Below are 15,726 nucleotides of genomic sequence, written 5' to 3' on the forward strand. Positions count from 1 at the left end.
AGGTATTGACATAGTGCTAAGTCATTTTCACACTTACTCAATGACAACAAATGTGTAGAGATACGGGTAATATTTAAATTGATGTTGTTTTCTTGTTTTTCTTCTTTAGGGTGATAATGGCTTTCCTGGTGAACCTGGAACATCAGGGCAACCTGGACCTAAGGTAACAGTAATTTCTCTTCTGTTCAAGAAATGTAACATCCTGTGAACGGACCCTTTCAGGGATGATTTCAATTTAACTTTGCCCAATGTCCATGTGAATAATATTTGCAGAAATAGTCAAATGTACTTTCATGGGGTGCTAGCCTGAGAAAATCTCAATAGTAAATAGCAATAGTAAAGACCTGCACACTCAGTTGCTCCAACACATACCTCTATTACACCATTATATAGTCTTATTTTTTTCTACTGCATCATTGATTGTATGTTGTTTTACTCCATGTGTAAACTCTGTGTTTTTGTATGTTGTCGAACTGCTTTGCTTTATCTTGGCCAGGTCGCAATTGTAAATGAGAACTTGTTCTCAACTTGCCTACCTGGTTAAATAAAGGTGAAATAAATAAATAAAAAATAAAATTAGCATTGAAACGTTGTGAACCAATGAAGGTACAGTGTGGAGCAATTTGAGTGTTCTGACCCGATCTTACTGGTACTGTGTCAGGGAATGTACTCCCCAGATCATGCAGTGTTGCAACACCACCACTAGAGGCAGTGATGACCACACAGAGCAACCGTAAAACCCTGAATGATATTGAGTATTGGTATAAACTCCCAAATACTGCTGAGCAGTGTTATGAAATCCCAAATACTGCTGGCTGTATTACCTCATCTGTCCTTACAAGGCAGGACTTTATAGTTGCACTGTGAATATCAGTCCCTTGTCTGTTGGTGTGTGAAATCAGTTCCTCAGTGTTATTGTTGATGCATATAGTTTTGCTTGGGTTAGGGTTGAAATATTCCAACCAGGATTTCTAGAAAACGAGGGAATTTATTGAAAGTTCCTGGAATTTTGCAACCCTAGCTTGGGTTAGCATTTTCTACATGGATATAACTTCTAGCGAGTATGTTGTTTAGAGCAGTGCCATGGCTATACTAGTGATGCCAAATGAAGTGGTGGTCCAAGCCTACAGTGCTACTATTGCCTTCGTCAGTGGAATTTTGGGATGGAAATCAAAAGCGGTCTGTTTCTCTGGTCTCGACTCGCTGTCTCCCAGTCACTTTTTATTAGCTGATCTCGCATTAACGAGAGCCAATGTGTATTGGTTAATGGCACAGGAGTGAAATAGTAGTTTATGGACATGAGCAATGTTTTCATATTCATGGATTCGTTTCAGACAGCCGTTACTGGAGCACATTCATTTAGAAAAATCAATTGTCGCCTAAAACTCTAATGCTGATTATGAGCGTTTCTTTTTTTCCACAGCAGTATTTTATGATTTCAAAGCAGAATTGAATTTCCATATCAGTATCCACTGTGGTTTGTGTGCTATGTCTTACTATGGAATTCCGCCTTTAATTACATTTTCTCAAATAAAGGGCAACAAAGGTGAAAGTGGACTACCAGGTCAACCGGGGGTTTCAGGACCAGAGGTCAACATTTAACATTTCATATCTGTTGATTATGTCTATTGTGAATGTAAATAGACAGTAAAGGTGATACATGACATCATTTAGAACTGTTTACAGTACGATGTAAGCTACAGAACGTCTAAAAGACGAAGTGTCCTTACCATGTTCTTACCATATGTTCTTACTATGTACAGTATGATGCTTGATTGAATGAATGTTATTCCAGGGCATGTCAGGTGACCCTGGAATAGCAGGTCAGCCAGGACACCCAGGAATGCCAGGCTTGACAGGACCTAAGGTATTTACAGGCTCCTACAAAATCACTCTTAACTGCTGGGAAAATACTGTGTCTTGACAGTTTGATAGGGATTTACCTGTGTGTAGGCCTATTTGGCAATTACTGGAATTAGCAATTAGTCATTTTCACTAAATGTTCTGTTCAAAGCGGATCTCGCACCCTTTTGAAATAGATATAAATGTTTTCTTCTTCTGAGGCGTAGTGTACAATTGAGCAGTGATTGAGCATTAGGAATGATTTCTGCAAATGTTTTCAGTGTTGCCATCCAGATCACATTTTGTTTATTTAATGAGAGAGGAAAAATACTGATGTTGCATTTTAATTAAGAATTAGGAGCCAGAAACCTACTTTATGGTGAGCTGTGTATCCAGATTTACCTCCATTAACTTCAATAAAGAATATTAATTTATACTACAGCAAACAAGCAAGTCTTTCATGGGATGAAATAAATAAATTACCCCAAGGACTGCAATTTACAGGTGAGGGTTAATCGAATGCAGTAAAATACATAATTGATCTATAACAGTATTGTTTACCGGAACTGTTTCACAGACATTTTTTGAGACAATAGTTTACCATTTCAGAAATATAAACAGTACTTTTCAGTTTGCCTTTCATTTCATTTCTACCACTTCAGGACAAGTTGCAATCTTACTACAAAATATCTGAAAAAACGAGTGAAACACTTCAAGAGGCTTGTATAATGTTGAACATACTGTCATCTGTCATATCCATAGCATGTGTCATGGATGTGGTGCAGTATGTGGGTATTGAAGTTGAAACATTTGTAATCGTAGCTCTGTATTCTCCTACTGCCCGTAACAATAACATGTGATTGCGGTGTCGTTTCTATCTCACCAGGGAAAAAGGGGAGATCCAGGTGAACGAGGAGGGGAGGTATTCATAACATTTCATTTGGGTTTTCTTATGTAACACCTGAGGATATTTCAAACCCATTAGCAACACCTGAGGCTTTGGATAGAGCATCTGTCCTCATGTTCCAGACATTTCAAGTATTCAGTTTGATTGTATTTTGCCATGTTGCTCAGACCAAGAGAACAAATAATGGTACACAGCAAAGAATGAAAGTGAACATACTGTAACTGTAGAACATATTGAAAAGTTAATTTTACTTACGGACCAGAGATTGCTTGGGAAAACATAAATAGAGGTTGCTACATTTTCCATTTACAATAGACCGCTTGGGGTGTAATCGGATGCTCGGTTCACTACCTCCTTCCAAATGTGGTTGCTTTCATTTAGCCGGAGTGGAATCATGTTGAACAACCTCTTAATTAAATGTCATGGGAAACAGGGACAGCTATGATCTTTGTGGGAAAAACTAGGAAGCATACTGAGTCAAATGACAATGTCACCACAGGACTGCGGTTAAGAAGTCACTTGGACTGAGTCTCTGGATGTAAAATATCCATTAAACTGACTGTCATGGACATACAGTTGAAGTCGGAAGATTACATAGACCTTAGCCAAATACATTTAAACTCAGTTTTTCACAATTCCTGACATTTAATCCTAGTAAAAGTCCCTGTCTTAGGTCATTTAGGATCACCACTTTATTTTAAGAATGTGAAATGTCAGAATAATAGTAGACAGAATGATTTATTTCAGTTTTTATTTCTTTCATCACATTCCCAGTGGGTCAGAAGTTTACATACACTCAATTAGTATTTGGTAGCATTGCCTTTAAATTGTTTAACTTGGGTCAAACGTTTCGGGTAGCCTTCCACAAGCTTCCCACAACAAGTTAGGTGAATTTTGGCCCATTCCTCCTGACAGAGTCAGGTTTGTAGGCCTCCTTGCTCACACACACTTTTTCAGTTCTGCCCACAAATTTCCCATAGGATTGAGGTCAGGGCTTTGTGATAGCCACTCCAATACCTTGATTTTGTTGTCCTTAAGCCATTTTGCCACAACTTTGGAAGTATGCTTGGGGTCATTGTCCATTTGGAAGACCTATTTGCGACCAAGCTTTAACTTCCTGACTGATGTCTTGAGATGTTGCTTCAATATATCCACATAATTTTCCTCCTCACGATGCCATCTATTTCGTGATGTGCACCAGTCCCTCCTGCAGCAAAGCACCCCCACAACATGATGCTGCCCCCCCCCCCCCGTGTATCACGGTTGGGATGGTGTTCTTCGGCTTGCAAGCCTCCTCTTTTCCTCCAAACATAACGATGGTCATTATGGCCAAACAGTTTTATTTTTGTTTCATCAGACCAGAGGACATTTCTCCAAAAAGTACGATCTTTGTCCCCATGTGCAGTTGCCAACCATAGTATGTTTTTTTATGGCAGTTTTGGAGCAGTGGCTTTTCCTTGCTGAGCGGCCTTTCAGGTTATGTCGATGTAGGACTCGTTTTACTGTGGATATAGATACTTTTGTACCTGTTTCCTCCAGCATCTTCACAAGGTCCTTTGCTGTTCTGGAATTGATTTGCACTTTTCACACCAAAGTGCGTTCATCTCTAAGAGACAGAACGCGTCTCCTTCCTGAGCAGTATTTTTACATTTTCATTTTAGTCATTTAGCAGACGCTCTTAGCCAGAGCGACTTACAGTAGTGAATGCATACATTTCCTTTCATACATTTTTTTTCTTCTCCGTACTGGCTTCCCGTGGGAATCAAACCCACAACCCTGGCGTTGCAAACACCATGCTCTACCAACTGAGCCACAGTATGACGGCTGTGTGGTCCCATGGTGTTTATACTTGCGTACTATTGTTTGTACAGATGAACGTGGCACCTTCAGGTGTTTGGAAATTGCTCCCAAGGATATACCAGACTTGTCGAGGTCTACAATTTTTTTTCTGAGGTCTTGGCTGATTTCTTTTGATTTTCCCATGAAGTCAAGCAAAGAGGCACTGAGTTTGAAGGTAGGCCTTGAAATACATCCACAGGTACACCTCCAATTGACTCAAATTATGTCAATTAGCCTATCAGAAGCTTCTAAAGCCATAACATAATTTTCTGGAATTTTCCAAGCTGTTTACAGGCACAGTCAGCTTAGTGTATGTAAACTTCTGACCCACTGGAATTGTGATAGAGTGAATAATAAGTGAAATAATCTGTCTGTAAACAATTGTTGGGAAAATTACTTGTCATGCACAAAGTAGATGTCGTAACCGACTTGCCAAAACTATAGTTTGTTAACAATAAAGTTGTGGAGTGGTTTTAATGACTCCAATCTAAGTGTATGTAAACTTCCGACATCAATTGTAGCAACAACCTTTCTGTAAAATCTCATTCTAAAATCATGACTGGCAAATTTTAACTCTGTTCTGGAGGACAATGACTTGATTACTGAAGACCTTACATTTAATCACAAGCAAAAATTACAAAAACATTGTACGACTAAAAACAAACACCATAATTGCTAGTTGAATTTTCTCTACAGGGATTAAGAGGTGAAAAAGGAGATATGGGGATTCCAGGTAATCATGTAAGTTGACCTTCCTATGATTACAGTGCATTTGGAAAGTATTCAGACCCCTTGGCTTTTCCCACATTTTGTTACGTTACAGCCTTATTCTAAAAAGGATTAAATAGTATTTTCCCCTCATCATTCTATACATAATACCCCATAACGACAAAGCAAAAGCAGGTTTTTTGAAATGTTTGCAAATTTATAAAAAACAAAAACTGAAATATCACATTTACATAAGTATTCAGTACTTTGTTGAAGCACCTTTGGCAGCAGTTACAGCCTTGAGTCTTCTTGGGTATGATGCTACAAGCTTGGCACACCTGTACTTGGGGAGTTTCTCCCGTTCTTCTCTGCAGATCCTCGCAAACTTAGTCATGTTGGAAGGGGAGTGTTGCTGAACAGCTATTTTTAGGTCTCTCCAGAGATGTTCGTTCGGGTTCAAGTCCGGGCTCTGGCTGGGCCACTCAAGGACATTCAGACATTGCCCGAAGCCACTCCTGCATTGTCTTGGCTGTGTGCTTAGGGTCATTGTCCTGTTGGAAGGTAAACTTTCACCCCAGTCTGTGGTCCTGAGCGCTCTGGAGCAGGTTTTCATCTCTCTGTACTTTGCTTTGTTCATCTTTCCCTCAAACCTGACTAGTCTCCCAGTCCCTGCCGCTGAAAAACATCCCCACAGCATGATGCTGCATCCACCATGCTTCACCGTAGGGATGGTGCCAGTTTCCCCCAGACGTGATGCTTGGCATTCAGGCCAAAGAGTTCAATGATGGCTTCATCAGACCAGAGAGTCTTGTTTCTCATGGTCTGAGAGTCTTTTAGGTGCCTTTTGGCAAACTCCAAGAGGGTTGTCATGCGCCTTTTACTGAGGAGTGGCTTCAGTCTGGCCACTCTACCATAAAGGCCTGATTGGTGGAGTGCTGCAGAGATGTTTGTCCTTCTGGAAGATTCTCTCATCTCCTCAGAGGAACTCTGGAGCTCTGTCAGAGGGACCATCGGGTTCTTGGTCATCTCCCTGACCAAGGCCCTTCTCCAAGGCCCAAATGTTCAGTTTGGTCAGGCGGCCAGCTCTAGGAAGAGTCTTGGTTGTTCTAAACTTCTTCCATTTACGAATGATGTAGGCCACTGTGTTCTTGGGGACCTTCAATGCTGCAGGAATTTTTGGTGTACCCTTCCCTAGATCTGTGCCTCGACACAATCCTGTCTTGGAGCTCTACGAACACTTCCTTCAACCTCATGGTTTGGTTTTTGCTCTGACATGCACTGTCAAATATAAGGCCCTAGCCTTATATAAATAGGTGTGTGCCTTTCAAAATCATGTCCAATCAATTGAATTTACCACAGGTGGACTCCAAGTTGTAGAAACATCTCAAGGATGATCAATGGAAACAGGTTGCACCTGAGCTCAATTTCGAGTCTCATAACTAAGAGTCTGAATACTTATGTAAATACTAAAAAACCCTATTTTGCTTTGTCGTTATGGGATATTTTGTGTAGTTTGATGAGGAAAAAAATGAATTTAGTCAATTTTATAATAAGGCTGTAACATAACAAAATGTGGAAAAAGTCAAGGGGTCTGAATACTTTCCAAGTGCACTGTATATCAATGATTGAATTATGGCTATAATATAAAAGTATTTTATCCAATTGGACAGTTGATTGGCCAGTAGCCTCGGAAGCCCAGTTACATAGTACTTAATGCTTCCAAATGCTATGATTTTTCTATGTGAAACTGTTCTAACCACATTACATTCTTCCATAGCCTACACTACCGGTCAAAAGTTTTAGAACACTTACTCATTCAAGGGTTTTTCTTTATTTTTACTATTTTCTACATTGTAGAATAATAGTGAAGACATCAAAACTATGAAATAACACACATGGAATCATGTAGTAAGCAAAAAAGTGTTAAACAAATCAAAATATATTTTATATTTGAGATTCTTCAGATAGCCACCCTTTGCCTTGATGACAGCTTTGCACACTCTTGGCATTCTCTCAACCAGCTTCATGAGGTAGTCACCTGGAATGCATTTAAATTAACAGGTGCTTGTTCTTAAAAGTTCATCTGTGGAATTTCTTTCCTCCTTAATGCGTTTGAACCAATCAGTTGTGTTGTGACAAGGTAGGGGGGTATACAGAAGATAGCCCTATTTGGTAAAAGACCAAGTCCATATTATGTCAAGAACAGGTCAAATAAGCAAAGAGAAATGACAGTCTATCATTACTTTAAGACATGAAGGTCAGTCAATATGGAACATTTCAAGAACTTTGAAAGTTTCTTCAATTGCAGTCGCAAAAACCATCAGTCGCTATGATGAAACTGGCTCTCATGAAGACCGCCACAGGAATGGAAGACCCAGAGTTACCTCTGCTGCAGAGGTTAAGTTCATTAGAGTTACCAGCCTCAGAAATTGCATCCCAAATAAATGCTTCACAGAGTTGAAGTAATAGACACATCTCAACATCAACTGTTCAGAGGAGACTGTGTGAATCAGGCCTTCATGGTCGAATCTCTGCAAAGAAACCACTACTAAAGGACACCAATAAGAAGAAGAGACTTGCTTGGGCCAAGAAACACGAGCAATGGACATTAGACCGGTGGAAATATGTCCTTTTGTCTGGAGTCCAAATTGGAGATTTTTGGTTCTAACCGATGTGTCTTTGATAGACGCGGTGTGGGTGAACGGATGATCTCCAGTGTGTATTTCCCACTGTAAAGCAAGGAGGTGTTATGGTGTGGGTGTGCTTTGCTGGTGACACTGTCTGTGATTTATTTAGAATTCAAGGCACACTTAACCAGCATGGCTACTACAGCATTCTGCAGCGATACGCCATCCCATCTGGTTTGCGCTTAGTGGGACTATCATTTGTTTTCAACAGGACAATGACCCAAAACACACCTCCAGGTTGTGTTACCAAGAAGGAGAGTGATGAAGTGCTGCGTCAGATGATCTGCCCTCCACAATCCCCTGACCTCAACCAAATCGAGATGGCTTGGGAAGAGTTGGACCGCAGAGTGAAGGAAAAGCAGACAACAATGTCTTCACTGTTATTCTACAATTTAGAAAATAGTACAAATAAATAAAACCCTTGAATGAGTAGGTGTTCTAACTTTTGACCGGTAGTGTATATAATTCATAACTAAGAATATTTTCCTCGTCACAATGTATTAATTTCATATTGTAGACTAGCACTGACTATGTTCTAACACACTCATGTAGAGGAACTGGATTGGAAATGTGGTAGTATGGGAATAACTCTCAAATTGAGTTGTGATTTGAGTTGTGATTAATCAACATTACTAATCAGCCATCATCACTTTGATTGATAGGGCTCTAATGGCTCATCGGGACAGAAAGGGGGGGTAAGTCTGTCATTGACTTCTGTAAGTTGATGTAGCCCTGAATAGCCAAGCATTCATCCTCATCTAGAGTATAGCATTGTGTGTACTTATACTATGCTCTTGTGCATGCCAGAAAGGGACAACAGGAGACCCCGGTCAGAGGGGACTGGGAGGTCACCAAGGCCAGCCAGGATTATCAGGGCAGACAGGCCCGTCTGGGCCTCGAGGACAGAGCGGTGACGTTGGGCCTCCTGGGCCACCTGGACTAGAGGGTAGACCTGTATGTAACCCACCAGTACACTCACCACCATGCATGGTCTCACATTCAACTGCTCATTTATCAACAATCATCATAATTGCTCCATCAATGTCTATGCTGTTTGTATGAATTGACTGAGACATTTTTGCATGATGCCATCAATCATGTCACATCTCCACAGGGAAGGGAGATGTCCAAGCAAATCATTCAGCAAATATGCAGAGAGGTACTTAGATGTGAGTATGGATCATATTTGATAATTGCTGTATTCTCTATACTGCACCTATATCTGAGCCCCCCTCCATTGTGTTTTTATCCCAGTGGAGATGCCTTCGCTACTCCTCAGTAACCAGCAGCAAAGTAACTGTGACCACTGCCAAAGCAGGGACGGGACTCCCGGAGTACCAGGCCCTGTTGGGCCCCAGGGATCAAGGGGCTTTACTGGGAACCCTGGTTCCATTGGACAGCCGGGCCATCCAGGTCGACCTGGGCGTCCTGGGATGTGTGGCTTGAAAGGTAGGACCCAATTAATCTGTGCAGTATGTATGGGTAAACAGTCAAGTAGAACGTAAGTAAACATTGGATCTGTACTGGAACACATTGCATTCTATTTGTGTTTCCAGGAGATCCAGGAATAAAGGGGGAGAAGGGGAGTCAAGGAAGAGCAGAGATTGGAGATCCGGGAACACCAGGGTCTCCAGGTAAAATATAAATATGAAATATTTTTACTTCATATGGTATGCTACTGCACATCAAATTTTATATAATGTGCATTCGGGAAGTATTCAGACCCCTTGACTTTTTCCACATTTTGTTGGTTACAGCCTTATTCTAAAATGTATTAAATACAAATCTCATCAGTCTACACACAATACCCCATAAAAAAACAGAAATGCCTTATTTACATAAGTATTCAGACCCTTTGCTATTAAAATCGAAATTGAGCACAGGTGCATCCTGTTTCCATTGATCATCCTTGAGATGTTTCTACAACTTCATTGGAGTCCAACTGTTGTAAATTCAATTGATTGGACATGATTTGGAAAGGCACACACCTTCTATATAAGTTCCCACAGTTGACAGTGCATGTCAGAGCAAAAACCAAGCCATGAGGTTGAAGGAATTGTCCGTAGAGCTCCGAGACAGGGTTGTGTTGAGGCACAGATCTGGGGAAGGGTACCAAAACATTGCTGCAGCATTGAAGGTTTGCAAGAACACAGTGGACTCCATCATTCTTAAATGGAAAAAGTGTGGAATCACCAAGACTCTTCCTAGAGCTGGCCGCATGGCCAAACTGAGCAATCGGATGAGAATGGCCTTGGTCAGGGAGGTGACCAAGAACCTGATGGTCACTGACAGAGCTCTAGAGTTCCTCTGTAGGGATGGGAGAGCCTTCCAGAAAGACAAACATCTCTGCTGCACAACCCAGTCAGGGCATTATGGTAGAGAGGCCGGACGGAAGCCACTCCTCAGTAAAAGGCACATGACAGCCCGCTTGGAGTTTTGCCAAAAGGCACCTAAAGGACTCTCAGACCATGAGAAACAAGATTCTCTGGTCTGCTGAAACCAAGATTGAACTCTTTGGCCCGAATGCCAAGCGTCACGTCTGGAGGAAATCTGCCACCATCCCTACGGTGAAGCATGGTGGTGGCAGCATCATGCTGTTGGGATGTTTTTCAGCAGCATGGACTGGGAGACTAGTCAGGATCGAGGGAAAGATGAACAGAGCAAAGTACAGAGAGATCCTTGATGAAAACCTGCTCCAGAGTGCTCAGGACCTCAGTCTGGGGCGAATGTTTACCTTCCAACAGGACAACGACCCTAGTCACACAGCCAAGAAAACGCAGGAGTGACTTCCAGACAAGTCTCTGAATGTCCTTGAGTGGCCCAGCCAGAGCCCGGACTTGAACCCGATCGAACATCTCTGGAGACCTGAAAAAAGCTGTGCAGCGACGCTCCCTAGAATGGGAGAAACTCCCCAAATACAGGTGTGCCAAGCTTGTTGCATCATGCCCAAAAAGACTCCAGACTGTAATCGCTGCCAAAGTAATCGCTGTGTTTCAACAAAGTACTAAATAAAGGTTCTAAATACTTATGTAATGTGTTATTTCCGGGTTTAAAAAAAAATACATTTGCTAACATTTCTAAAAACCTGTTTCTGCTTTGTCATTACGGGGTACTGTTTGTAGATTGATGAAGAAAAAAAACAATTCATCCATTTTAGAATAAGGGTGTAATGTAACAAAATTTGGAAAAAGTCAAGGGGTCTGAATACTTTCCAATTGCACTGTATGTAATATAATTATTTCTACTTGGTTAGTCAAGATAGAAATGAAACCAATACAATTATTTTAATATTGATGCGTCTGGGTCACTGCACAGTGTTCCAATCATGTCCTCAGTCCAAGCTGTTTGAGAGCACTTTCTGGGAGTCATTTCATGTCTATTGCAACCTGTTTCCCTCTTCTGCAGATAAACACACTGTTCGCCTTTTGTGACCTTAACTACCACTATTCAGTAAAAACGGATCATGTTTTGGAACCACAAGAGAAACACCTAATTTGTAATTGTCTACTTTCCCAGGTCCAATGGGTCCCCAGGGAGACAGTAAACCAGGTCATCCAGGGAAACCAGGACCCCCTGGCCTAAACGGGGAGGAGGGGAAGAGAGGTAACCCTGGGGTCCCTGGCCAGCCAGGGGTGTGCCATCTATCCATGTGTTACGGTGTCATGATGAGGAGCAGGGATCCTTTTAGTAAAGGACCAAACTATTGACCCAACATGGCAGCAGGCAGGCAGGCAATCGAACAGTCTGGAGTTGATGCATAACGCTCAAAGAAAAACAGAAAATCCTTCCAATCTCAGGAAGATCGCATTTTTTACAGTGTATCCCCTCAGTCACGGAAACAGGAAGTACCTCTTAACATGTACGGTATATAGCAAAGATATCCATGTGCGTCCTTTCATGAGCTTTCTCAAGCCCAGTTTATACCTGGTTCTAACATTCGTCCTTTGTCCTGATCTTGTGTCCTTCTGATTGTGCCCACATTTTTAGACAGGTGTAGACGATTAAAATGTGATATCATTGGGATCTTCCTGACCCCCTTAGATAGTCAGGAACACATTGTGTCTGGATATCTTACAAGTGTAGAGGGATCTGGACAGTGAAACACTTTAAATCATCATTATCCCGCCTCCTAAAATCATTGACAGATGGCACCATTGACTTCCCACTGGGCACTCGCTGGTTGAATCAATGTTGTTTCCACATAATTTCAATGAAATTACGTTGAACCAACTTGAAATTGACGCTAAATTGACGTCTGAGCCCAGTGTTATGCCGTCAATATGTCTTCATTCTGTTCTTCTCACATTCTGCTTTGCTCCATTTTGCTTTAAAGGAACAGCTACAGGAAAAAATGGCACTATTCCTTTAAAGAATGATAGTAATTGCTCCTACATTTGGTTGACTTTGGTTGGCATTGGTTGGATTCTGTGGAAAATTGTAATCCAATGTTAAGAATTCTGCACTGCTCACACAAGTACACAGGAATAAAGGGCTGCACCTCCACTTGGACAGTGCTAATGATACAATTTATTGCTATACCAATTTATTGCTATACCAATTTATTGCTATACCAATTTATTGCTATACCAATTTATTGCTATATACTGCCCCCTGTTGTTGCTTTATTTGCACCATACTTTCTGAATGGTCACCCAGAATTGGTCACCCCTAAATTTGTTTACCAAATTTGTTTGTAGTTATATATGCAATGTTTAAACACCCGTATAATTATAATTTGTAAATTGATAAATGCAATTATTGTAAACATCATCTAAAGAATTATTAGAAAATGTCAGGGCAAATCTGTGAGCTTGCTACATTGGATTAAAATCTCTATAATAGAGGCTGCTATGTTCAAAAGCCAAATGTTTTATCATCTAAAACAGAACCTTGTGAGCCTTACTGCAATTTCTATAGTTTATATTCCTTTTTTCACAATAACTCCTTTGTGTATTGTATGGAAATACAGAAATAAGTATTTTTCTTACGTAAACGATACCTAGTATAACAAATGTAAACCTGGGAATCCTATCTACGTTCAGTCAAAAGAGTGAGGGTGAAAAGAAACATGTTGACATCTTGACTTCATCTGAAGTTTGCTGTGTCTGTTGCAAATTCTTTGCTGTTAGTGCATATATGCCATTTATGTGCCTGAGTACCTTACCTTTCCCTACCGTACCTAATGTTACCTTAGCCTAGCAAGTTTAAGTATTTTTTGTTATTTATAAAACTGAACTAATTGACTGTGTATTAATGTGTATTAATTACCTGTGAGAGCTTGGTCTGTTTTATGTGTCTGATTTTATAAAACAAAATTCTGTTTAATTGTGACCTTTGCAGTGATTTTTGGTATCCTTAATTAAATCCTTTTTTATGTCTTATGAAGTTATTTTTGTTTTATTTCTTTGTGTGTTGTGCCATGCAAATTAAATAAGAATTCCACAATTTTGTTGTGTTACAGACTGAATTTAAAATGTATTGAGATTGAGATTTTGTGTCCCTGGCCTACACATAGTACCCCATAATGCCAAAGTGGAATTATGTTATCCCTCCAAAAAAGCAGACATTTGAGCATGGTAAAGTTATTAATTACACTTTGGATGGTATATTAATACACCCAGTCACTACAAAGATACAGGCGTCCGTCCTAACTCAGTTGCTGGAGAGAAAGGAAACCTCTCAGGGATTTCACCATGAGGCCAATGTTGACTTTAAAACAGTTATAGAGTTTAATGGCTGTGATAGGAGAAACTGAGGATGGATCAACATTATAGTTACTCCACAATACTAACCTAAATGACAGAGTGGACAAAGCAAGCATGTACGGACTAAAATATTCCGAAACATACATCTTGTTTGCAACAAGGCACTAAAGTAAAACTGCAAAAAAATTGGCAAAGAAATTGACTTTATGTTCTGAACACAAAACATTATGTTTGTGGCAAATCCAACACAACACATCACTGAGTACAACTCTTCATATTTTCAAGCATGGTGGTGGATGCATAATGTTATGGGTATGCTTGCCATCGGCTAAAAATAACCAAAATAGTGCTAAGCACAGGCAAAATCCTAGAGGAAAACCTGATTTGGTCTGCTTTCCAACAGACAATCAGAGACAAATTCACCTTTCAGCAGGATAATAACCTAAAACACAAGGCCAAATATACACAGGAGTTGCTTACCAAGATGAAATTGAATGCTCTTGAGTGGCCTAGTTACAGTTTGGACTAAAACCGCTTGAAAATAAATGGCAATACTTGAAAATGGCTGTCTAGCAATGATCAATAACCAACTTGACAGAGCTGGAAGGATTTAAAAAATAAGAATTAACTGTCCAATCAAAGTGGCCTGATGACTCAGGCAACCATCAAACACCCTGAAACCCAATGTGTAACAGGTTGATTAATTAAATAAAATGAAAATGTTGAAAGAAAGAAATTAAATCCCTCAAACGAGGTTATAGTGAGTATTTTCGTAATGTCAACATGCCATCATAAAGGACTATTATTTAGGCTAGGCCAGGGTTTCCCAACCCCCCCTCCAACTCCTGGATGCACGTTTTGGATTTTGCCCTAGCACTACACAGCTGCTTCAAATAACAAACTCTTCCTCATGCTTTGATTATTTGAATCAGCTGACTAGTGCTAGGGCAAAAAACAAAACGTGCACCTAGGGGGGGGCCAGGACCGAGTTTGGGAAACCTTGGGCTAGGCCATTGCGATCTAATCCTAATGCTCAAAGGTTTCACTATCAATTATCAAGTTATAAGTTCAACTCTTAGTGGATGCTCTAGTGATGAGGTAAATTATCCGGTTATAAATGCTAGTGTGTGAATGTGTGTGCGTGCGAGCTTGCGTGCGGTATGTGTGTGTGTCAGCGTCCGTGTCGGTGTGTGTCTGTCTCGATCTCTTTCTGTTTTAACAGATGATGTAGTAATCGTACACTAGATGGCGCAGTGGGGTTATAATTCTGCAACTGAGCTGTGAAATAATTTAATCAATGGGGATGCTTAGTCAATTGAATTAAAAATAAATACTTTGTACAACATGCCTTATGCTGTGATATGTCTTGAGGGTCATATTGACAGCACAGCTACTGCACCTGAGCCAACCAAAAACTGATAACTTGGACACTTGTGTAATACATATTAATAATAATAAAGCTGAGGTAGGCCTACCGTACAAAGTGGTTACAGGTTGTTTTTGCATGTAACGTTAACTATTGCAATCAACCCCTTAAAAGTTTTTATTTTATATATACTATTTATATGAATTATAAAATATTTATATAATTTAAATACCCAATCAATTATAATATTGTAAACCTGGCAAAGTATATGAATAGCCAATTTCTCACCGCATACACAGGCTTACACATGCCTTAAAAAAAATCCTCTTTGATACCCATTATTTACCATTGTAATTACGACCATATTCCCAGGTAGGGCAGGTGTTGGTTGAGGCCTTTGGATAACTTGCATACATGTCACACCTCACCAGCCCATTGTCTTCTCACGAAGACAACATTTATTCCCAAATTTGTAGAGCTAAAATGAGCTCAATTGTAATTTTTTCAGAGAATCAGAAAAATGATACCTTTTGAAAATAGATGGGCCTATCCAAATAAGACTTCGACATATGTTGTATGTGGTCAAATATGAACGTTGATTGATAGATTTCTAGATTCAATTAATTTACAAATGTGCCTTCATCACCACTTAAAATTACACATAATCAAATT

General features: G+C 40.2%; 1 protein-coding gene across 2 annotated transcripts in view; it reads left to right on the forward strand.

Annotated features, from left to right (window-relative positions):
* Nucleotides 1-13,428, forward strand: part of LOC115153429 (collagen alpha-1(XXI) chain-like) — a 70,220-nt gene extending 56,792 nt beyond the window's left edge. For both annotated transcript variants that reach the window (XM_029698866.1, XM_029698867.1), the window contains 11 exons: nucleotides 110-163; nucleotides 1,537-1,590; nucleotides 1,796-1,867; nucleotides 2,729-2,764; nucleotides 5,285-5,329; nucleotides 8,646-8,678; nucleotides 8,791-8,937; nucleotides 9,098-9,152; nucleotides 9,238-9,432; nucleotides 9,540-9,617; nucleotides 11,500-13,428. In XM_029698866.1, the coding sequence (XP_029554726.1) occupies nucleotides 110-163; nucleotides 1,537-1,590; nucleotides 1,796-1,867; nucleotides 2,729-2,764; nucleotides 5,285-5,329; nucleotides 8,646-8,678; nucleotides 8,791-8,937; nucleotides 9,098-9,152; nucleotides 9,238-9,432; nucleotides 9,540-9,617; nucleotides 11,500-11,690 (960 nt within the window). In that variant the 3' untranslated portion in view covers nucleotides 11,691-13,428. The remainder of the gene's footprint in view (nucleotides 1-109; nucleotides 164-1,536; nucleotides 1,591-1,795; nucleotides 1,868-2,728; nucleotides 2,765-5,284; nucleotides 5,330-8,645; nucleotides 8,679-8,790; nucleotides 8,938-9,097; nucleotides 9,153-9,237; nucleotides 9,433-9,539; nucleotides 9,618-11,499) is intronic.
* The last annotated feature ends 2,298 nt before the right edge of the window (nucleotides 13,429-15,726 follow it).

Source organism: Salmo trutta, chromosome 18 (assembly GCF_901001165.1).
Source record: "Salmo trutta chromosome 18, fSalTru1.1, whole genome shotgun sequence".
NCBI classification, from domain to species: domain Eukaryota; kingdom Metazoa; phylum Chordata; class Actinopteri; order Salmoniformes; family Salmonidae; genus Salmo; species Salmo trutta.